We start from the raw sequence: 23,281 nt of genomic DNA on the forward strand, positions 1-23,281 counted from the left end.
CTGGAGCCTGTTCCCGATTCTGTGTCTCCCTCTCTCTCTGCCCCTCCCCTGTTCATGCTCTGTCTCTCTCTGTCCCAAAAATAAATAAACGTTGGAAAAAAAAAAAATTTAAAAAATTCTCCTAAAAAAACCCCAAAACTCTCTTGGAACTAATAAGCAAGTATAGCAAGTTTTGGGGTCCCTGGCTGGCTCAGTGGGTGGAGTGTGTGGTTCTTGATCTCAGGGATGTAAGTTCGAGCCCCAAGTTGGGTGTAGAGATTACTTAAAAATAAAATCTTGGGGCGCCTGGGTGGCTCAGTCGGTTAAGCCGCCGACTTCAGCTCAGGTCACGATCTCGCGGTCCGTGAGTTCAAGCCCCGCATCGGGCTCTGTGCTGACAGCTCAGAGCCTGGAGCCTGTTTCAGATTCTGTGTCTCCCTCTCTCTCTGACCCTCCCCCATTCATGCTCTGTCTCTCTCTGTCTCAAAAATAAATAAACGTTAAAAAAATAAAAAAATAAAAAAAATAAAATAAAATCTTAAAAACAAACAAATAAACAAAAGAAAAACAGAAGTCAATTGCTTTCCTATATACCAACAATGAACAAGTGGAATTTGTAATTTAAAACAACAACATTCACATTAGCACGCCCAAAAGTGAAATACTTAGGTGTACATCTAACAAAATGTACATAAGATCTATCTGAGAAAAACTATAAAACTCTGATGAACAAAACCAAAGAAGAATTAAATAAATGGAAAGATAATCCATCTTTATGGATATGAAGAATCAGTATTATCAAAATATCAGTTCTTCTCATCTTGACCTATAGAGTCAATGCAATCCCAATCCCAGAAAGTTATCTTAAGGATATTAACAAACTGAGGCAAAAGGCCCAGAATAGCCTATACAATACTGAAGGGGAAAAACAAAGTTAGGAAACTGAAACTATCTGATTTCAGGGCTTACTATAAAACTATGGTAATCAAGGGGTACCTGGATGGCTCAGTTGGTTAAGTATCGACTTCAGCCCAGGTCACGATCTCGTGGTTTGTGGGATCACACCCTGCATTGGGCTCTGTGCTGACAGCTCGGAACCCGGAGCCTACTTTGGATTGTGTGTTTCCCTCTCTCTGCCCTTCTCAAGCTCTATCTCTCTCTCAAAAATAAATAAACATTAAAAAAATTTAAAGCTATAATAATCAAGACAGTGTAGTATTGGTGAAAAAATAGACAAATAGATCAGTGTACCAGAATAGAGAGCCCAGAAATAGACCTCTATAAATATAGTCAAGTAACCCTTGACAAAAAAAGCAGAAGCAATACAATGGATCAAAGATAATCTCTTCACTTTTGGTGACTGTGAAGATGGGGAGATCCTGGCCTGGCCAAGGATGTTGGATCTCATTGTACTCCTAACTCTTCGACCTTTGTCTGAAGTCCCTCAATAAAATGGTTTGATCCTCTCCCCTTAAAAAAAGATAATCTCTTCAACAAATGATGCTGGAACACTGTATTATTCACATGAAGAAAGAAAGAAAGAAAGAAAGAAAGAAAGAAAGAAAGAAAGAAAGAAATTTAGACACAAGAAATTTGGCAAAATTAACTCAAAATGGGTCACAGACCTAAATGCAAAATGAAAAACTATAAAACTCCTGGAAGATAACAGGAAAAACTTAGATGACCTTGAGTATGTTAATGCCTTTTTAGATACAACGCCAATGACACAATCCATGAAAGAAATAATTATAAGCTGGACTTAATTAATATAAAAAAAACTTCTGTTCTGCAATAGACCAACTAGAGAAGAGAATTAGAAGACAAGCCACAGACTGGTAGATAATATTTGCAAAAGACACAGCTGATAAAAGATTGGTAGCCAAAATATACAAAAAACTCAATAAACAAGAAGGGGAGCCCTTGTTTGTTGTTGAGCCCAACAAACAAGAAGGGTGGCTCAGTTAAGCGCTCGACTCTTGGTTTCAGCTCAGGTCAGGATCTTATAGTTCGTAAGTTTGAGCCCCGTGTCAGGCTCTGTGTTGTCAGTGAGGAGCCTGCTTGGGATTCTCTCTGTCTCCTTCTCTCTGAACCACCTCCCTCTTTCTCAAAATAAATAAATAAACTTAAAAAAAAAAAAACTCAATTGGGGCCCCTGGGTGGCTCAGTTGGTTAAGCGTCTGACTTTGGCTCAGGTCATGATCTCGCCGTTCATGAGTTCAAGCCCCATGTTGGTCTCTGTGCTGACAGCTCGGGGCCCAGATCCTGCTTAGGATTCTGTGTCTCCTTCTCTCTATGCCACTCCCCCGCTTGTGCTCTGTCTCTCTCTCAAAAGTAAATAAATGTTAAAAAAAAATTAAAAACAAACAAAAAACCCCAAAAAACTCAATGAACAAGAAAACAAACAACCCAATTAAAAAATGGGCCAAAGACCTTAACCGATACTCTATTAAAGACATCCAGAAGGCAAGTAAGTATATGAAAGGATATTCCACATCATATGTCATCAGGGAAATGCAAATTAAAACAACAAGATACCACTACACATCTAGTAGAAGGGCCAAAATCTGGAACACTGACAATACCAAAGTTTGGCCAGCATGTGGAGCAAAAGAAACTTTCATGCATTGCTGATGAGTACAGCCATTTTGGAAGACAGTTTCTTCCAAACCAAAGTGGTTTCTTACAAAACTAAAGTTTACCATATGATCAAGTGATCATGCTCCTTGATGTTTACTCAAAGGAACAAAGAACTTTGTCTATACCAAAACCTGCACATAGATGTTTATAGCAGCCTTATTCATAATTGCCAAAACTTGGAACAGAAAAGAAGTCTTTCAGTAGGTAAATAGATAAACTGTAGTACATCCAGACAATGGAATACTAGTGGTGCTAAAAAGAAATGAGCTATTGGGGCGCCTGGGTGGCGCAGTCGGTTAAGCATCCGACTTCAGCCAGGTCACGATCTCGCGGTCCGTGAGTTTGAGCCCCGCGTCAGGCTCTGGGCTGATGGCTCAGAGCCTGGAGCCTGTTTCCAATTCTGTGTCTCCCTCTCTCTCTGCCCTTCCCCCATTCATGCTCTGTCTCTCTCTGTCCCAAAAATAAACGTTAAAAAAAAAAAAAAGAAAAAAGAAATGAGCTATTAAGCCATGATAAGATAGGGAGGAATGTTAAAGTGCAAAAAGCCAATATGAGAAGGCCACATATGGTATGGTATGTTTTCCAATCTATGACATTCCGGAAAAGGCAAAACTGTGGAGACAATGAAAAAAGATCAGTAGTTGCCAGGGGTCCAGGGTGGGGAGAGATGAACAGGTAGGGCACAGAGAATTTTTCAGGCAGTGAAAATGCTCTGTATGATATTATAATTATGGATATATGTCATTATTCATTATCCAAATCTACTGAATGTACACCACCAAGACTGAACCCTTAGATAAGCTGTGGACTTTGGATGATTATGATGTGGTCAATATAGATTCATCCTTGGTAAAAAAAAAAAAAAATGTACCATTTTGGTGAGTAATGTTGTTAATGGGGAGGTTAGGCATATGTGGGATCAGGACTTATTATGAGGAATCTTTGTACTTTACTCTCAATTTTATTGTAAACCTAAAGCTAAAAATAAAGTATTAAAATTTTTTAAAAAATTATTTTAAGTAGGCTCCATACCAACATGGGGTTTGAACTCACAATCCTGACATCAAGAGTCACACGCTCTACTAACTGAGCCAGCCAGGTGCCCCTAAAAAATAAAGTCTTGGAGTGCCTGGGTGGCTCAATTGGTTGAGTGTCCAACTCTTGATTTTGGCTGTGGTTATGATCCCAGGGTTGTGGGATAGAGTCCTATGTCAGGTTCTGTGCTGGACCCTGCTTGGGATTCTCTCTCTCTCTCTGGCCCTCTCCCCCACTCTCTAAAATTAAAAAAATAAAAAAGTCTGAAAGTTGAACAAATAAGTAAGGACATGGCACATAATAGAACATATGTGGACTCTTGTTCTTTCCTCATATTTTTCTTTTTCCTTCCCTCTTTAAACAATTTTTTAGTGGCTTATTTACTTATTTTTTGGGACAGAGACAGACAGAGTGTGAGTGGGGTAGGGGCAGAGAGAGAGGGAGACACAGAATTCAAAGCAGGCTCTAGGCTCTGAGCTGTCAGCACAGAGCCCAATGCAGGTCTTGAACTTATGAACCATAAGATCATGACTTGAGCCGAAATCACATGCTTAACCGACTGAGCCACCTAGGTGCCCCTTTCCTTTCCTCTTTAAATTGGTAAGATTGGACTCCTTAATTCTTTGGTTCTTTCAAACTTTGGATATTTTGGTATGCTTTTGATTCCTTTTCCTCACTTTTGTGTCATCTCTTCCCTTATTTTCTTCTTCTCTTTCTCCTCTGCCTCTTCCTCCTCCTTTTTTGATCCTTTCTCCCTCCCTGCCCCTCATCTCCTTACTCTGGTTCTGCTTCTCATTTGCTATCGTAAACTAAGCCATGTGGACCATAAACTTTGAGTTTGAAGTCCCTTCAGCTCCAGCAGTCTAACAGTCCTGTGATACTCCCTTCATTTATGTTCTCTTCGCCCCCCCCCCCCACTTCTCATTTCATTGCTTATAAATTGCTTAACTTCCCTGGGCCTCAGCTTTTCCATCTGGAAAATTGAAACAATAATAGATTGTTATCAATATCAAATGAATTAGGTAAAGCTCTTAGTTCAGCGCCTAACACAAAGGCCTCCGAGATGTCATTAACTTTGTTCTCATTTGACCTTCTGCAAGCAAGCCTGGTATGAAATTTAAACAGTATAGAAATGTTAGTTGTTTATTATTTTCCCTAAAGTATCATGGTGACATGGAAGAATGGTCTCAGGCTTGAAGAAACCCGAGTTTCAGGCAAATCTCTAAATTCGTATGAGCCTCAGTTTCCTTATCTGTAAAATGAGAATAATAACAGATGCCTTCCTTCCACCGAGAGGTATTTCCTCTCTGAAGAATTAAAAGATGTAATGCACAGCAAAGCATCACTCTAACATGATAAACGGTGTCCTGGAGTCACACTAGGGATGCGGTATGAGGATTCAATGAGATAAGATGCCTGACCAACAGTAAGCACTCAATACACGTTATCTATTATTACTTCCTTTACTTTTTCCACTTCTTTCCTCTTGCTTCTCAAAAAAAAAAAAGTGGTTAAAATAGCCAGGTGATCCTTGCTGGTAAACTTCTATCATTGATTCTTGTCTCCTTCCTATCTCCTCATTTCTCTTTCCCGCAACCCCTCCCCCTTTCCCTTCTCCCTCTCTCTTTCCCGTTACAGCTTTCCTGTCCCTCAGACACAGTGTGCAGCCCCGGATCTCCAGATTTCAGGCAGCTTAGATCTGACACATAGCCACCCAGTACCTGCTGGAGACCAGGGGTTCCCTCTACATTTAGCGTCTGGCGCTCGCTCAACAATAAAGTTTTATTGAAACAGGACAGGAAAAAAGGCGCCCGTCACTCTCCTCAACAGCCAATCAGAGAGTAGAATGACTGGCGCTCGCAGGCGCTTCAGCCGGCGGAAGGCAGGGGAGGGGCATGTCCCGCCCCAAACCGGTCTCTTAAGAGCGGAAGTACGACCCGGAAGCCAGCCATAGAGTTTAGTGGCCAGAGCGACTCTGCAGGGAGGTGGCAGGAAAGGCTCAGAACAGCTGCCGGAGGTGACGGAGCAGCGGCCCCGCCCGGTGTGCTGGAAGACGAAGCTTCCAGGTAGCGGCCGGCCCGCAGAGTCTGACCCAGGGTACGACTGGGCAGTCGGCGTGAGCCTACGGTCCCTGGGCGGCCTCTTTAAGGGAGGGGGCGGAGCCACGCGGAAGGATCCTGAGGGTGAGGTCACGTGGTTGGGGGCACTTGCGGGGCACCAAGGAAATTTGAGGGACTGTTATTGGGGTGTACAACATGTGACGCCCCTTCCCCCACCACATCCTGTGCCTAGGGGTTCAATGGGGTGCACGTGGTGGGGCTTGGGATTGGCCCAGGGATGGGGGAGGGGGCGTGGCAACCCTGTCTCAGTCAGGTTTCCATCAAAGTGGCCAATTGTAGGATTCCTAGATCCGAGTTTTAAACTACTCCACCTCTGTTTCCTCATTTGCAGAAGTGACTCAGTGCGTCTGCAATCCAGCCCCTGACCCCAGTGCTTCTCGTCCTCCCAGTGTTCAGGGACCTCCAGCTTCACATCCTCTTTCCTTGCAGCTCCAGATATCCTGAGCCCAGGTCCCCCCAGCTCAGTGCAGCCATGAGTGCCGAGGTGAAGGTGACAGGGCAGAACCAGGAGCAATTTCTGCTCCTGGCCAAGTCAGCCAAGGGGGCAGCGCTGGCCACACTCATCCACCAGGTGCTGGAGGCTCCTGGTGTCTACGTGTTTGGGGAACTGCTGGATATGCCTAATGTTAGAGAGGTGGGTTCCTGACCTGGATAGCCCACAGGGAGGCTTGGGTCTAAGTTTGAATTTGAGAATGGGTGGGCAGGACTCACTGGCAACCCCATAACCATTCAGTTGAATTAGAATATGATGATGATTAGTTAGCAGCTGGCATAAATAAGTAGGCAGGTAAACCTCTTAGTTCCCTTTGGTGATGAGTGATCTGTAAAACCCAGTATTTTTCATTTTTAAGCAAAAGAACACGTGGTTCAGAAAAGGAGACCTGATACCAGCCTGTCTCCACCAATGTAGTAGCCCTTAATAAAATCATGTCACCTTGATCAGGTCGTTTTTACTTTAGGACCTCAGTTTTCTCTTTTAAAATTGGAGCGGACACTGCCCTTCACTGTTAATTATAGAAATCAGGTGAGATTATGGGAAGTATAAAGTCCAGTACAAATGGAAGGAACGAACGTGAAACTGACATGCCCTCCTCTCCCCACTTTGTCCCCTTTGCTAATTCACTTAAGTGAGGTAAATGTCTAGAAGTGTTAGAAGGTGTCTTTTCCCCAGAGATTGTGGCAAGATGCTAGGAACAGAGCAGAGAGAACTATTCACACAGAAGAGGCAGGGTTAAGAGTTAAAGTCTAGAGTGGGTGGATCACAAAGATGTTTGACATTAGCCCAAGTCCTGAGATGCTATGGCATTGGTATATGGGCAAACTGTGTTAAGTTTTTGAGGGCCAGTGATTGACTGAGTCAATGGATTTAACTTTTTGGGACCACTCTGGTATGGAGAAAACTGCCTTTCTCTCCCTGCTTTCCTAGGCCGTGGAACTAAAGAGGGTCCATTAAGGTGAAGAAAAAGAAGTATTTTTTGGGTGTTTGTTTCTCTCTCTGCTAGTCATCTGGGAATACCAGAGAAATACAAGACACAGTGCAGACACAGTGCTTATTACTCTTCTAAAACTTATATTCCAGTTGCAGAGATAAGATAAATGGATATAGATGTGTAAATTATTTATTTAGCAAGTATTTATTGAGAGCCAAACACGCGCATAGCTCTTCTAGAACTAAGTGGGATACCAGGGACTAGTAAGGGACCTAAGCGGGATACCAGGGACTGGTACTCTTACTGGAAAGAAGGATACTCTTAGGTAACAGCCTAAATTAAGTGCCAGTATGAGTGATCAGTGATAGGAGAGGAGATCTGGGTGCGCTGACCTGGGTGATGAAAGCCTCCTGGGTGCAGCAGGTCTGACACAGAGGCCACAAATTCCAGCACCTGCTGAGGCCATGCAGCTGTCGGAGATGAGTAAGGCTAATGCAGGAGTGTTGGGTGAATTAGGAAGGACAGCAGACTGCCTAAAGGATATTCAGATTCAGAAATATGAAACACACCCTAAGGACCAGAACACTGTGTGTGTGTGTGTGTGTGTGTGTGTGTGTGTGTGTGTGTGTGTGTGTACATGTACATGCATGTGCACGTGCTGCTGAACACTTGTTTTCAATTCAGAATTTAGGGTAGGAATTGAAGATGTATGGAGGAAGAGGGCCTGGTGAATTGGGAGAATAGTGTAAACAAAGGCCGTGAGGTAGAAATGAGGCCTTCCCATAGGTAGAGTGATCAGAGAGGCAGAGAGGTCCTCTCAGTGAGCTGGGAGAGATGATGGGAGAGGGGCCAGATGGGGCCAGAAAGTGGAATTCAAAACAGGGTAAGGCTGGGAGGCTGGGGAGAGGCCCATCCTGTCACATCTTCCTTCCTATTCCTGCAGCTGGCTGAGAGTGACTTCGCTTCCACATTCCGGCTGCTCACAGTGTTTGCTTATGGGACATATGCTGATTACTTAGGTAACCGGAGAGCTAGAGCTCTGGCGTCGTGGAGGTGGGAGAAGGGCAATTTCTCTCTCTTTTTTTTAAATGTTTATTTATTTTTGAGACCATGCACAAGCATCCTTATGAGAGTGGGGGACGGGCAGAGAGAGAGAGAGACAGAGACAGCATCCAAGCAAGCTCTGAGCTGTCAGCGCGGAGCCCAGTGTGGGGCCTGAATTCACAAACTGTGAGGTCACGACCTGAGCTGAAGTCGGATGCTTAATTGACTGAGCCACCCAGGTGCCCCCAGAAGGGCAATTTCTGAAAGAACTTAGAAGGAATTGCTGGGATACCCTCCTGGGGTATATAGGTCAGGGTTAAGACTTGAATTGGCATGGAAAACTTAAAAAAAAAAAAAAAAAAGACAAAGGAAGAGGCTAGGGCTTCCCACAAAAGCGTAATCCGAACTTCCTACACTTTCTCCTTTTTTTGTAGCTGAAGCCCGGAATCTTCCCCCACTCACAGAGGCTCAGAAGAATAAGCTTCGACACCTATCAGTTGTCACCCTGGCTGCCAAAGTCAAGGTGAGTAAGAGTCCTGCCCCCCACCCCCACCCCTGCCCCCAGTCCTGAGCCAAAGAGTTATATCCCTTCACAAAGGGCCTATTTGAAGGGAATTTGCACTCAGACAGCCTATGTCCACACAGTTGTTCTGCCTTCCCACCCCCACCCTGTCCCTCCAAGGTATCTAAACTCTACTGCCTGCAGCCTTTCAGCCTGAATATTATTCTCTTAGTTTTCTGTTTTGTTTCTGTTTTTCATTCAACACTTTTTGCCTTTTGGGTCAAAATAGCAACTGGGATGCCATTCTTTTGTTTAACAATCACCCTCCCCGCTAGAGAAAGTCCCACACCAACAGCCTCAGCTTTCAGATCTGAGAACAAGACTCTCTCTTCTGGTGAAGTGCTAGGCTTCTGTTTGCTAGAAATATCTCTGCAGGTTCAGTTTTTTAAATACCCTCTCCCACCTGTCTACCTTCTCCCAATTATTATTTGATTCTCTTGTTGTTTCATGGTTTTACATAAATCACATGTCTCTCTGTCGTGAGATGCTCTTTGGAAGGAGGTGGAGTATAAATGATGCACAGTAACTCCAGATCCCTCCCACACCACATACTCCCGTTTTGTCAGGCTTATCTGGACCAAGGTCTGTGTGCTGTCCTGAGCTGTGGCCAGAGGAGTGATACCCAGGCAGATGTCACTTTCTTCCTCTGTGGCGTGGGAGGAATAAGGTCGAAGGGGAATATAAATCTTCTATTTTATTTCTGGCTATTCTTCTCAGGATGTTATTTTTCAGGTGGCAGTGCTTTTACTTATTTTGCTTTAGAACCAGCCTTTTAGAGGAAATCATTCAGGAATAGGAGCGGAGAGTAGGTAGGGGAGCCTGGGCAGGAGGGGAAAGGAGGGAAAAATCTTGGAAGCCCTTGTCTGTTTGCAGAACTGCACAGATCCCAGCCCAACCAACCACCCCCCCGCCCCTGGCCCCAGTGTATCCCATATGCAGTGTTGCTGGAGGCCCTCGCCCTGCGCAATGTGCGGCAGCTGGAAGACCTTGTCATTGAAGCTGTGTATGCCGACGTTCTCCGCGGCTCCCTGGACCAGCGCAATCAGCGGCTAGAGGTTGACTACAGCATCGGGCGGGACATCCAGCGCCAGGACCTCAGTGCCATTGCTCGGACCCTGCAGGAGTGGTGAGACCCGTGTCCTGGCCCTGTTCCTTCTCTTCTCACTCCAAGAAAGGGGGGGGGCTTCTGAAGGAGGGAGGGCTGGGCTGGGCTAGGCTGCAGAGGTGGAATCCCAGACGTTGAAGGGAAATGAGCTCATTCCTCCAAAGGCTTCTGAGGGCAGAAGGGAGCAGAGGAGGGCCTGGGAGGCAGGAGGCCAGAGGCAGTGTCCTTGGTACAGTAAGTGGGGGAAGGGAGGAGGAGCGGTACTGTAACCTGCACTGTCTACAGGCCATGGGTCTCTTCCACTTCCGTTTTTCTCTTTCTGTTCTTGTCTAGCTTAAATTCATTAATATACCTTTTTTATTTTATTTTTTTTCTCCAACGTCTACCCAGTTTTGTTTTTAGTTCCTACTCGCATGTTACACGTTACTCCAGGCACTTCCTATACCTCTCGTATCCGACCTGAGTGTCTCTGTGGCTCCTGGGACTCTTGTTGCCGGTGGTTTCCAGGTGCCCTGGCGAGGGTTCCTTACTCGGACAAGGGTTTGGCTGCAGGATATCCTGAGTCTGTTTTTCACGAGTGCGTGATCACCGCTGCCTTCCACTGACACTTCTTCGTTCCTGATCCTCGCAGGTGTGTGGGCTGTGAGGTGGTGCTGTCAGGCATTGAGGAGCAGGTGAGCCGTGCCAACCAACACAAGGAGCAGCAGCTAGGCCTGAAGCAACAGATCGAGAGCGAGGTGAGCAGGCAGGGGATCAGGACGGACCCAGGCTCCTCCAGCCTGGGCCAGTCATCCTGTGCAGGGGAGTTTGCACCGTGGCTGTATCAGATAGACAAGACAGGCAGGGACTGTCAGATTCTGGAACTTCCCTCACTATCCCCCATTTCTTTTCATGCTGGCAGGTCGCCAACCTTAAAAAAACCATTAAAGTTACAACAGCAGCAGCCGCCGCGGCTACCTCTCAGGACCCTGAGCAACACCTGACTGAGCTGCGGGAACCTGCTCCTGGCACCAACCAGCGCCAGCCCAGCAAGAAAGCCTCAAAGGGCAAGGGGTGAGCCACTGTGGCAGGAACCACTTGCTTCTGGGGTGCCCTGCTTTTACTTTAGAGACCTAGCTGTCTTCAGCCCTTCAGTCATTTGCATGGGGGTAGGATATGGGGGGAGCCCTCAGGCGTTAGGGGATTCCCTGCAGCCTTTCTCTCTCTCTTCCCCTTGACAGGCTCCGAGGGAGCGCCAAGATTTGGTCCAAGTCGAACTGAAAGGACTGTCATTTCTTCCCTGGGGATGTGGGGTCCCAGCTTCCTGCCTGTCCCTTAGGAGTCCTCAGAGAGCCTTCCTGTGCCCCTGGCCAGCTGATAATCCTAGGTTCATGACCCTTAACCTCCCTCTCCTCTCCGTGACCCCCAAGCATATATCACACCTTCTCTAGGGAGGAGGCAAGTACAAGTCATGATTTTGTTGGTACTTTTGCTTTATGTGGCTTTCTTATGTGTCTCATTGTCTCCCTCCACCTCCCTGCTGTACTCTCCCCCTATTTCTTTAATGGGGGGGGGGGGCAGCAACATCTCTCCCTGTTTGTTATATATCATTGAGTAGGTGGGGCTGCTTCTCCAGCATAACCCACATGTGTTTCTTCTCGTACCTCTCCACCCCTGCATGCTTAATGCCCAGTTTGTACTCCTTACCCCCAGCCTATTTGGGCAGCATCTGAAGAGCCATAGGGCTCCCACCTTTATTCCCACCCGGAGAATTCTGGGAGCCAGTCTGCCATTCTAGGAGTCACTGGACACTTTCATCCTAGAATCCTGTCACACTACAGTTTTTTCCTTTCCTCTCTCCTCCGCTTGGGTCCTGGGAATGCTGCTGCTTCAATGACCCCAGAGCCTAAGAAGGGCAGCTGTCTCTTGAGATCTTGAGAGATGGTTCTTTCTTAGCCCTGGCTATCTTGGAAAGCCTGATGGCAATCCTGGAAGGATTTATACTTCCTTTTGTGAGTTTGGTGGGGAAGGGAAGGGGATATAGATTGTATAAAAAAAAAAGTATATATACATATATCTATATATAACATGAAACAGAAATAAATCTATGAGAAGTCTATCTACAAACATGCCCTGAAATGGGTATCTTCTGTCTTTGGTATTCATGGTTGGGAAGAAGGTTCATTGTCAGTCCCCTCTAAAGCAAAGTACTGGAAGAAGAAGAGAACCAGATACTATGTGCTGAGTCCTGGCCTAGGAGCCGAGAGTCCTAGATCTTGAGTTGTATGACGGGACAAATTGCTCAGTAACCCAGCACTCAGTCAGGAGCAGTTGGATACTTAGCACCAACATGTGATAAGTGCTGGAGATGCAAAGTGACGGTCACTGCCCCTTCTTTCAAGGAGCTTGAGTTCAGCCTGTTGCCTTCCTTCTTATAGACTTATACAGGGGGGAGTTGATAATAACCTTCAGGTTTTGCATCAGAACCACACAGAACTCTGAGATCTTAGTAAGAAGCAGCAGGCTCCTGTCTGCTGTCCAAGGCAGAACTTGCTGTGCTGGGAGGATTGGTCTCCTCCGTCTAGTGTAGTGCTGTGCACGCTTTAGAATTGGGAACTCTGGTGTAAGGGACAATTCCCCTCCTCCCACTTGCACGCGAAGCAATTGCCTCCTGAGGGTCCCACTATTGACTGAGCTGCTTTCCAGAGGTTGTGTTATTCTCTAGGCGGAGATTTAGGATAGACCACTCTTCACTGGTGCTAAAGGTCTCAGTCATAGAATTAGAAAGTGGAGTGAGATCCTGAGGTTTTGATTAAAAGTGGACTGGGTGAGGGGCGCCTGGGTGGCTCAATCAGTTAATCATCTGACTTTGGTTCAGGTCATGATCTCATCGTGGCTTGTGAGTTCAAGTCCCGTGTTGGGCTCTGTACTGACAGCCCAGAGCCTGGAGCCTGCTTCAGTTTCTGTCTTCCTCTCTCTCTGCCCCTCCCCCTCTTGCACGTGCTCTTTCTCTCTCTCAAAAAGAGCATTTAAAAAAGAATTTTTTTTTTAAAATAAACTCCTTCTTCCTCCCACACCCTCCAATGTGTGGAAGTTGCTAATTCATGGCACTTTGAACCTGCCCCCCCTGCCTCTGCCCCTGCCCCAACTTTTCACTTGAACTTAGTATCTTGGGGTTTTTTGTAAGCTACTTCCAGCAAATGGCTCTATTACTTCCCTGACCTCTCTTAGTGCCAGCCTTCAGTGGATGGCTCCAAAGTCTACTGTGGGCTGAGCTGGGACTCCTTCCTTAACACCCAAAGCAGGAGGGGAACCATTCACATTCACAAGGACATGCAAATGAAGTTTGTGTTTGACTTACAAAGACAGGGCCCTTGGCTACCAAAGCATGAAGATGGGGCAGCAGATTATTTGGGGGCTCAGTTTTTGACCATGAAGTTTGGTTCAGGATTTAAGGATCCTACGTATATAATCAAGCACAAGGCACCAGGAAAATTTCCAACCAAGACTCTTACCACCACTGGCATACTCTCATACTGATCCCTAATGTACAGCAGTCTTAGGTGATCTTTAGGGCTGGCCCACTATGGTAAAAGGAGGAAGAAGACTTGCTTTTATGAGAATTCAGAGTTCATGCATATGAAAAGGTGACACTTTAAAAAATTAAGCCAAAGTGTCTGACGCTAAAAACAGAAATTGGACTAGTGTACATCTTTATGCACAAGAAGAGCAAAGACAACGTCTATAGTCAGTATTCATGAAATCCTGTTGAAGAAAGATTAGAAATTCTCCATTTAGATGTGTCTTCCAACATGTTTGGGAGCTTAGAGGGGCAGTCTAGGCAGTGTATCTAACATTGTGTAACAAATTACTCTAAAATTTAGTGGCTTAAAACAATGCACATTTTTTGTGTCTCTCTCTCTCTCTCTGCCCCTCCCCCGTTCATGCTCTGTCTCTCTCTGTCCCAAAAATAAATAAAACGTCGAAAAAAAAAATTAAAAAAAAAAAAAAAGGGGGCGCCTGGGTGGCGCAGTCGGTTAAGCCTCCGACTTCAGCCAGGTCACGATCTCGCGGTCCGGGAGTTAGAGCCCTGCGTCGGGCTCTGGGCTGATGGCTCAGAGCCTGGAGCCTGTTTCCGATTCTGTGTCTCCCTCTCTCTCTGCCCCTCCCCCGTTCATGCTCTGTCTCTCTCTGTCCCAAAAATAAATAAAACGTCGAAAAAAAAAATTAAAAAAAAAACAAAACAATGCACATTTTTAAAATCTCAGTTTCCTGTTTCTGTGATTCAGGAGTCTGGGCACACTATTTCCTGCCTTAGGGTCCTTCATAAGGCTGTAATCAAAGTGTTAGGTGGTGCCATATCACCTCAAAGTTCCAATGGGAAGGACCTGCTTCCAGCCACACTCTTGATTATCAGCAGGATTTACTACCACCTAGGTGGCCAGACTGAGGACCTCCTTTCCGGTCTGTTGGTCAGAGGCACCCCAGATAGCCCTCTCCATCAGAGCAAGAGCCAGAGAGACCACATCAGGAAAGCAGAATCAGTCTTGTAACTTAATCACGGAAGAGGTATCTCATTACTTCTAGTCACCAGGTCCAGTCTAGTGACCGTCAGAAGTCAGGGATCATTGGAAGCCATATTGGAATTTTCCTACTACAGGCAATGTTTCTGTGGGTCACCAGCATCAAAAACATCAGGGGAGTTCTTGAAAATGCATATTCCTGGAGCCTCCTCCCACTTCAGTTCCTACTGAATTCGAATCTCCAGGATGTGGACTGGAAATATCCCTTCACTGCCCTCTTTGACTCCACTCTGAGCTGTGAAGTCCCGTTTATATAAGCAGATTTACCCAGATCAGTGCCAACTTGGATCACCTGAAAAGGTTTTTACTGCAGGGCCTTGGAGAACAGGTAAGTGGGCCCAAGGTCACCATCTGGAAGAGAAGGATGTGCAAAGGTGAAACTTCAAGTACAGGACAAGAGAGAAGACTTGACTTGTCCTGTGAGGTTCTTAAGTATATGATGATATAATTAAAAGTGTGATAAGTGCTAAGAAGTATAGAGTGACATGAAAGCATTTAACATAGGGATCTACGCCTAACCTGGGGTCAGGAAAGCCTTCAAGGATGTGATCTTTCCACTGAAACTAGAAGCCCATGTGGCACTTAGCTTGACAAAGGGAGGGAGGATAGTGGGATGAAGACCTGGAGGCAGAAAGGTTCCATCCTGTGACTTACTGCCTCTCCCCAATTAAATAATTTGGGAAATGGGGCAGGGAATATAATTCTATTCTTTTACTTAAATGTTCATTTGTCTATTCAATGAATTGGCAAATATATCGTGGCTGAAAAATCTGAAATAGAATAAACCACAGTGGGGGCACCTGCGTGGCTCACTCGGTTAGGCGTCCGACTTCAGCCTAGGTCATGATCTCACCATTCCTGAGTTCGAGCCCTGCATCGGGCTCTGTGCTGACAGCTCAGAGCCTGGAGCCTGTTTGAGATTCTGTGTCTCCCTTTCTCTCTCTACCCCTCCTTCACTCACACTCTGTCTCTCTCAAAAATAGACATTAAAAAAAATTTAGAATAAACCGCGATGTGTATGTTATATCTCTTGGCTTTGGGGTTTGGGGTGATTTTTGTTTTTCTGCCTGTCTCTGTTTTCCAATATTTTTATGATATTTGCTAATAATTATAAAGACATACTTATTAAGTGCTTAGTCAAGCACTATTCTAAATGCTTTATGTATATAAACTCATTTAATCTACACAACCTACTGAGGTTTTTGCCATTATTATCCTCTTCTAAAGATGACAAAAGAGGTACAGGGAGGTTATGTAATTTGCTCGAGATTACACACATCATAAGTGGAGAAGGCACACCCCCTGCCCATCACTCCCATGTTCCGGGACAGAACGCATGGGACAGCTATCTGAGATTTCAGAGAAGTAAATGGTAGGGAGGAAGGAACCAGAATTTGAAGTTCCATGAAAACAGTGGTGGGCTTACCATCCCCTCCCCCTAACTCCATTATCACCCAGAATGCACTAAAAGGCCTCCCCAAACCTGGAAGCGTACATCAGGTATGAACTGAAAGAGTTCCTCTTGGAGCCCTCTGTTGCAGGTCTGAGGAGCAGGAAAGGGACTTCTAAGGGTCCGAGACGGGGAAATCCGTTGCTTTCCTTTTTTCCTTCTCTTCCCCCGTTAGCCCCAGGCAGTACCATGGTGGTGTAGTTATAGTAGCACAATGACAGCAACAGTGCCTGCGCAAGCACTGAAAACTGAGGGAGAACTCCTTTGACCACAGAAGCTGTGGTCCCAAGAGTGTGAATCAAATCCCTCTGCTTTTTTCTTTCTTTGTTCTCTTGATGCTTAGCCCAGACATATAGTGGGAAATGCTCAGCAAAGTAGAGAAGTTAAAGCCCCAGGTTTTTTTTGGGCAAAGGATTGGGAAAAGAAGAACGAGAGAATCAGAGTGTCAGATCACAGAGAGGAGGGAAATCGAGAGTCCCATAGAGTTGTGTTGTGAACTCTTGGGCTCACCTCAAAGCTGCACAAGCATGGATCTGACCTTCAACATCTTACCAAAGCTTTATGAAACGAGCTACAGGGTGGACCACTGTCTAGGTCTGACTGACCACTGGGTGGCACACATAAAGGACTGATCTAGATAGCACCACAAAGTTAAACTGACATCAGAACCACAATACAAAGAAGGTAGGTGGCTGCTTGAACCAAACCTGGTCGATAGACTGCTAAAATAAAAAACACTCTCACTAGGATTTTAATAGGATCCAGGGGCTCAAAACGATATTCAAAATATCCAGGATACAACATAAAATTACTCAGCCTACAAAGTACTCTCCAGGGAAAAGACAACCAACCCCAAGATGACAGAAATGTTGGAATTTAAACAAAAGACTTCAAAGCAGTTAGTATAACTATACTGGAAGAAGAAAGGGAGAATGCTTTTGAAATAAATGGAAAGATAGAAAGTTTTAGCAAAGAAATAGAAGACATAAGGAAGAACCAAGTGGAACTTTTAGAACTGAAAAATAGGAGTGACCAAAATAAAATATTCACTGGAGAGCAGAATGGAGATGACTTTGAAGATAATCAATGTAAATTATGCAACCTAAACAACAAACAAAAACCAGTTTAAAAAAAAAACAAAACCCACAGAACCTCAGAGACCTGCGGGATAAGACCAAATATCTAGCATTTGTGTCAACAGAGTCCCAGAAGGTGAGGAGAAAAAATATGATTTAGAAAAATTATTGAAAGAATTCATGGCTAAAATGTTTGGTCCCAAATTTGGCAGAAACACACAGATTCAAGAAGCTTGGTGAACGGCAAACAGAATATACTCAAAGAAACCTATGACCGGACATAATCAAATTGCTGAAAATCAAAGATATAGAAAAATATCCAAAGAACATCTAGAAAAAAGAATCCATTTCCTATAAGGAATCAATGACTCAGATAACTGCAGATTTCTCATCAGAAACTATGGAACCCAGAGGGAGCTGGAACAACACTTAAAGTGCTGGAAGAAAAGTGTCAAGTCAGAATTCTATATCCAATGAAAATGTCAATCAGCAGTTATATAAAATAAAGACATTCTTAGGTGAAGGAAAGCATAAGGATTTGTCACTAGCAGAGCTGCTGTACAAGAAATGCTAAAGAAAGTTCTTCAAACAGAAGAAAAATGATAACAGGAAACGGGAGACATCAAGAAGGAGGAGCAACAGGGGCGCCTGGGTGGCGCAGTCGGTTAAGCCTCCGACTTCAGCCAGGTCACGATCTCACGGTCCGTGAGTTCGAGCCCCGCGTCAGGCTCTGGGCTGATGGCTCGGAGCCTGGAGCCTGTTTCCGATTCTGTGTCTCCCTCTCTCTCTGCCCCTCCCCCATTCATGCTCTGTCTCTCTCTGTCCCAAAAATAAAATAAAACGTTGAAAAAAAAAAAGAAGGAGGAGCAACAAAAATGGTAAATATAGATTGTTCTTTTAAGTTCTTTAACATGTCTATAATGGTTGAAAGTAAAAATTATGAAACTGGTGGGGTTTTCAGCATTTGTAGATATAATACATAAGACAATTGCAACATAAAGGAGAGACAATAAAGGGACGGACCTACATAGTGGTAAAGCCTACATTTAATTTGAAGTGGTGAAGGACAAAATCTAAGTGGACTATGATAAGTGTGTATTTTATAAGCCTTAGAGCAAGGGTTAGGAAGCCATATTCCACAGGCTTGTTTTGTAAATAAAATGTTATTGGAACATAGTTACAGCTTACTCATTTACATATTGTCTCTGGCTGCTTTCACACTATAGCACCAGATTTTTTGTTTTGTATTAATTCCAAGATAGATAACATATAGTGTTATATTAGTTTCAGGTGTACAATATAGTGATTCAATAATTCCATATGTTACCATAGTACTCATCATGACAAATGTCCTCCTTAATCCTCATCACCTATTTCATCCATTTCCTAACCCACCTCCCCTCTGGTAACCATCAGTTTGTTCTCACTAGTTAAGAGTCTGTTTTTTGGCTTCTCTCTCTGTCTCTCTCTCTGTCTCTCTTCTCTTTGCTCATTTGTTTCTTAAATTCCATATATGAGTTAAATTATATGGTATTTGTCTTTCTCTAACTTATTTTGCTTAGCCTAATATTCTCTAGCTCCATGTCATTGCAAATGGAAAGATTTCATTCTTTTTATAACTGATTAATATTCCGTTGTGTATACATACAACATCTTTATCCATTCATCAGTCAGTGGACTCTTTGGGCTGCTTCCATATCTTGGCTATTATAAATAATGCTACTCTAAACATAGGGCATCCTGAGGAGTGCCTATATCTCTTTGGGTGCGTGTATCCCTTTGAATTAGTATTCTCATATTTTGTGGGTGTATACCCAGTAGTGCAATTACTGGCTCATAGGGTAGTTCTATTTTTAACTTCTTGAGGAATCTCCATACTGTTTTCCACAGTGCCTGCACCAGCGTATGGCACCAGAGTTGAGTGTTGCAAGAGACATTGTGTGACCTGCGAAGGCCAACATGTTTGTTATCTGGCCCTTTACAGATAACAGCTTGCCATTCCTGCCCTAGAACAACCACTTAAAAAACAAAGCAAACAGGGGCGCCTGGGTGGCGCAGTCGGTTAGGCGTCCGACCTCAGCCAGGTCACGATCTCGCGGTCCGTGAGTTCGAGCCCCGCGTCGGGCTCTGGGCTGATGGCTCAGAGCCTGGAGCCTGTTTCCGATACTGTGTCTCCCTCTCTCTCTGCCCCTCCCCCGTTCATGCTCTGTCTCTCTCTGTCCCAAAAATAAATAAATGTTGAAAAAAAAAAAATTTAAAAAAAAAAAAAAAAACAAAGCAAACAAACAAACAAAAACTAAAAGAAAAATTTAGTGAAAACAGGTTAAAGAGAAATACTAAATAATATCCAAATAAACCAAAAGAAGGCTGGAAAGTGGAGATAGCTGAATTATCAATGGAGGAGCAAACAAATAATAAAGTTATAGAAGTAAATCCAAACATATTAATACTTACATTAAATGTAAATAGCCTAAATATATCAATTAAAAGATTATCTAAATGGGTTTTTAAAAACCACAAAAGATCTGACTATATTCTGCCTTCAAAAAACCCATTTTAGGTATAAAATAGGTGGGTTAAAGGTAAAAGAATGGGAAGACTTACACCATGAAAATATTAATCAAAAGAAACCTGAAGTAGCCATTGTAATAGCAGGCTCCACACTGTCAGCTCAGAGCTCAACGTGGGGCTCGAACTCACCAACTGTGAGATCATGACCTGAGCTGAAATCAAGAGTTGGACACTTATCAGACTGAGCCACCCAGGCACCCCAAAAATAAAATTAAAAAATTAAAAAAGAGAAAAGACACAAAATACTAATATCAGGAATAAAGGGGGGGGCAATTGGCTGGCTCGTCAGTAGAACATGTGACTCGACCTTGGGGGTTGTGAGTTCAAGCCCCATGTTGAGTGTAGAGATTACATTAAAAAAAATCCTTAAACTTAAAAATAAAAAGGAATAAAAGAGGGGATATCGCTACAGTCCCCACAGACATTAAAATGTCATAAGGGAATACTACAAACAATCCTACACACATAAATTCAACAATTTAAACAAAATGGACCAACTCCTTGAAAGCCACAAGCTATCAAAACTCATCCAAAAAGAAAGAGATGTAAATATGAAATGTACAGCTACAAAGCTTTTGAAAGATAACATAGGAGGAGCACCTGGGTGGCGCAGTCGGTTAAGCGTCTGACTTCAGCCAGGTCACGATCTCGCGGTCCGGGAGTTCGAGCCCCGCGTCAGGCTCTGGGCTGATGGCTTGGAGCCTGGAGCCTGTTTCCGATTCTGTGTCTCCTTCTCTCTCTGCCCCTCCCCTGTTCATGCTCTGTCTCTCTCTGTCCCAAAAATAAAGAAAAACGTTGAAAAAAATTTTTTTAAAAAGAAAGATAACATAGGATAAAATCTTAGTTATCCACAGTTAGGCAAAGTGTTCTTAGATATGACATCCAAAATTTGATATAAAAGAAAACAGTGGTAAGTTGGACTTCATCTCAATTACAACTTTTGCTTTGAAAAAGAAAATGTCAAGAGGAAGAAAAGACAAGCTACAGAATGGGAGAGAATTAGTTGTGAATCCCTATTTAACAAAGGACTTCTAACCAGAGTATATAAAGAACTCTGATGTCAAATAAGCACGTGAAGAGATGCTCGACATCATTAGTCTTTAGGCAAGTACAAATTAAAACTTGTAATAGACAAGATGTCTATTAGAATAAATAGAAGAATGCCTACACACTTAATAGAATGGGGTAAAATAAAATAGAAAATGACAATACTAAGTGCTGGCAAGGATGCAAAGCAACCTGGGCTCTCTCACATTGCTGTTGAGAATGCTGAAAAATGCAAAATGCTGCAGAATGGTGCGGCCACCCTGGAAAAGTTTGGCATTTTCTTATACAGTTAAATATACACCTTGGGAATTCAAGCTGGTGCAGCCACTCTGGAAAACAGTATGGAGGTTCCTCAAAAAACTAAAAATAGAACTACCCTACCACCCAGCAATTACACTAGGCATTTATCCATGGGATACAGGTGTGCTGTTTCGAAGGGACACATGCACCCCCCCATGTTTATAGCAGCACTATCGACAATAGCCAAAGTATGGAAAGAGCCCAAATGTCCATCGATGGGTGAATGGATAAAGAAGATGTGGTATTTATATACAATGAAGTATTACTCAGCCATCAAAAAGAATGAAATCTTGCCATTTGCAACTATGTGGGTGGAACTGGAGGGTATTATGCTAAGTGAAATTAGTCAGTCAGAGAAAGACAAAAATCATATGACTTCACTCATATGAGGACTTTAAGAGACAAAACAGATTAACATAAGGGAAAGGAAACAAAATATAAAACAGGGAGGGGGACAAAACAGAAGAGACTCATAAATATGGAGAACAAACTGAGGGTTACTGGAGGGGTTGTGGGGTGGGGGGTGGCTAAATGGGTAAGGGGCATCAAGGAATCTACTCCTGAAATCATTGTTTCACTATATACTTACTAATTTGGATGTAAATTTAAAAAAATTAAAAATAAAATTAAAAAAATTAAAAAAATATATATATATATATATACACTTACCATATGACCTCACAATCCCACTCCATTTGATTCCTAAAGAAATTAAACATGTTCACACAAAAACATGTACACAAATGTTTATGGCAGTTCTGTCCATTATTACCCCAAACTGGAAACTGGAATGTCCTTGGACAGGTGAATGGATAAACAGACTATAAGCACACAGAATACTACTCAGCAATAAAAAGGAGTAAACTATTAATACACGCAACAGCATGAGTGAATCTCAAAGGCATTATGCTGAAAGAAAGAGCTTCTCTCATGTATGATTTCATTATATGACATTCTGGAAATGGCAGAATTATAGCAGTGGGAAACAAATTGGTGGTTGTCAGGGTTAGGATTGGAGGAAGGGTGTGACCACAAAGGAGCAGCAGGACGGGGTTAGGGGTGATGGAACTTTTTTGATCCTGATTGTGGTGGTGCTTACACAGATCTGCATGTGTTAAAAGTCACAGAACTGTACACACACACACATACACACACACACACACACACACACACACACACACACAGCAATTTTACTATATGTTAAAAGATACAAGATTTAGGGCACCTGGGTGTCTTAGTTGAGCGCCTGACTTGATTTCGGCTCAGGTCATGATCTCACAGTTTGGGTTTGGAGCCCCACATTAGGCTCTGTACTGATAGCATGGAGCCTGCATGATTCTCTCTCTCCCTCTCTCTCCACTCCTCCCACCTCTCTCTGTCTCTCAAAATAAATAAACTTAAAAAAAATACAAGATTTTAAAAAACAGGCGTATAGGCTACTGGTATTCATCATTTTAAGCAATGTTATTACTTGAGTAATTTTTAAATGGTTTCTTCTTGGGGCGCCTGGGTGGCTCAGTCGGTTAGATGGCTGACTTCGACTCGGGTCATGATCTCACAGCTTGAAGGCTCATGGGTTCAAGGCCCGTGTCAGGCTCTGTCCTGGTAGCTCAGAGCCTGGAGCCTGCTTCTGATTCTGTGTCTCCCTCTCTCTCTCTCTGCCCCTCCCCTGCTCACGCTCTGTCTGTCTCTCTCTCAAAAATAAATAAACACTAAAAATTTTTTTTAATTGTTTCTTTTAATGTTTATTTTTGAGACAGCATGTGCAAGCAGGGGAGGGGCAGAGAGAGAGAGAGGGAGAAACAGAGGATCCGAAGAGGGCTCCATGCTGACAGAAGAGAGCCCGACGTGGGACTTGAACCTGTGAGCCACGAGATCATGATCTGAGCCAAAGTCTGATGCTTAACCGACTGAGCCACACAGACACCCCTAATACAAAAGTTTTTAAAAATTACTGAGGAACTATTTAAAGGAACCCCATGGTGGGGCACCTGGGTGGCTCAGTCGGTTAAGTGTCCGACTTCAGCTCAGGTCACGATCTCACGGTCCGTGAGTTTGAGCCCCGCGTCGGGCTCTGGGCTGATGGCTCAGAGCCTGGAGCCTGCTTCCGATTCTGTGTCTCCCTCTCTCTCTGCCCCTCCCCCATTCATGCTCTGTCCCTCTCTGTCTCAAAAAAAATAAATAAACGTTAAAAAAACAAAATAAAAAAAAATAAAGGAACCCCATGGTGACACATTCTGTACAACCCATTAGTATCCTTTGTGTCAATCCGGATTTTGAGCCCTGGCTCTTGCAGTGCTGCTAGCTAGCTAACTGCGTGGTCAACAGTCACCTCTGTTTCTTAAGCAGTGACATAGGAGCTG

The 23,281-nt window shown here is 43.9% G+C and overlaps 1 protein-coding gene across 4 annotated transcripts; it reads left to right on the forward strand.

Moving 5' to 3' along the window:
* The first annotated feature begins 5,289 nt into the window (after positions 1-5,289).
* COPS7A (COP9 signalosome subunit 7A) lies at positions 5,290-12,018 on the forward strand. Of its 4 annotated transcripts, none has more exons than XM_047868034.1 (8): positions 5,290-5,834; positions 6,201-6,405; positions 8,145-8,220; positions 8,680-8,768; positions 9,731-9,933; positions 10,544-10,649; positions 10,814-10,965; positions 11,133-12,018. In XM_047868034.1, exons 2-8 carry the CDS (start codon positions 6,244-6,246, stop codon positions 11,170-11,172), a joined length of 828 nt encoding a protein of 275 aa, XP_047723990.1. In that variant the 5' UTR covers positions 5,290-5,834; positions 6,201-6,243; the 3' UTR covers positions 11,173-12,018. The 4 variants fall into 4 exon arrangements, with proteins under 4 accessions (XP_047723990.1, XP_047723989.1, XP_047723991.1 ...); XM_047868033.1 differs by having other exon boundaries at positions 5,290-5,748; XM_047868035.1 differs by having other exon boundaries at positions 5,290-5,717.
* Positions 12,019-23,281: the final 11,263 nt, after the last annotated feature.

The sequence above is a fragment of the Prionailurus viverrinus genome, chromosome B4 (genome assembly GCF_022837055.1).
Source record: "Prionailurus viverrinus isolate Anna chromosome B4, UM_Priviv_1.0, whole genome shotgun sequence".
NCBI classification, from domain to species: domain Eukaryota; kingdom Metazoa; phylum Chordata; class Mammalia; order Carnivora; family Felidae; genus Prionailurus; species Prionailurus viverrinus.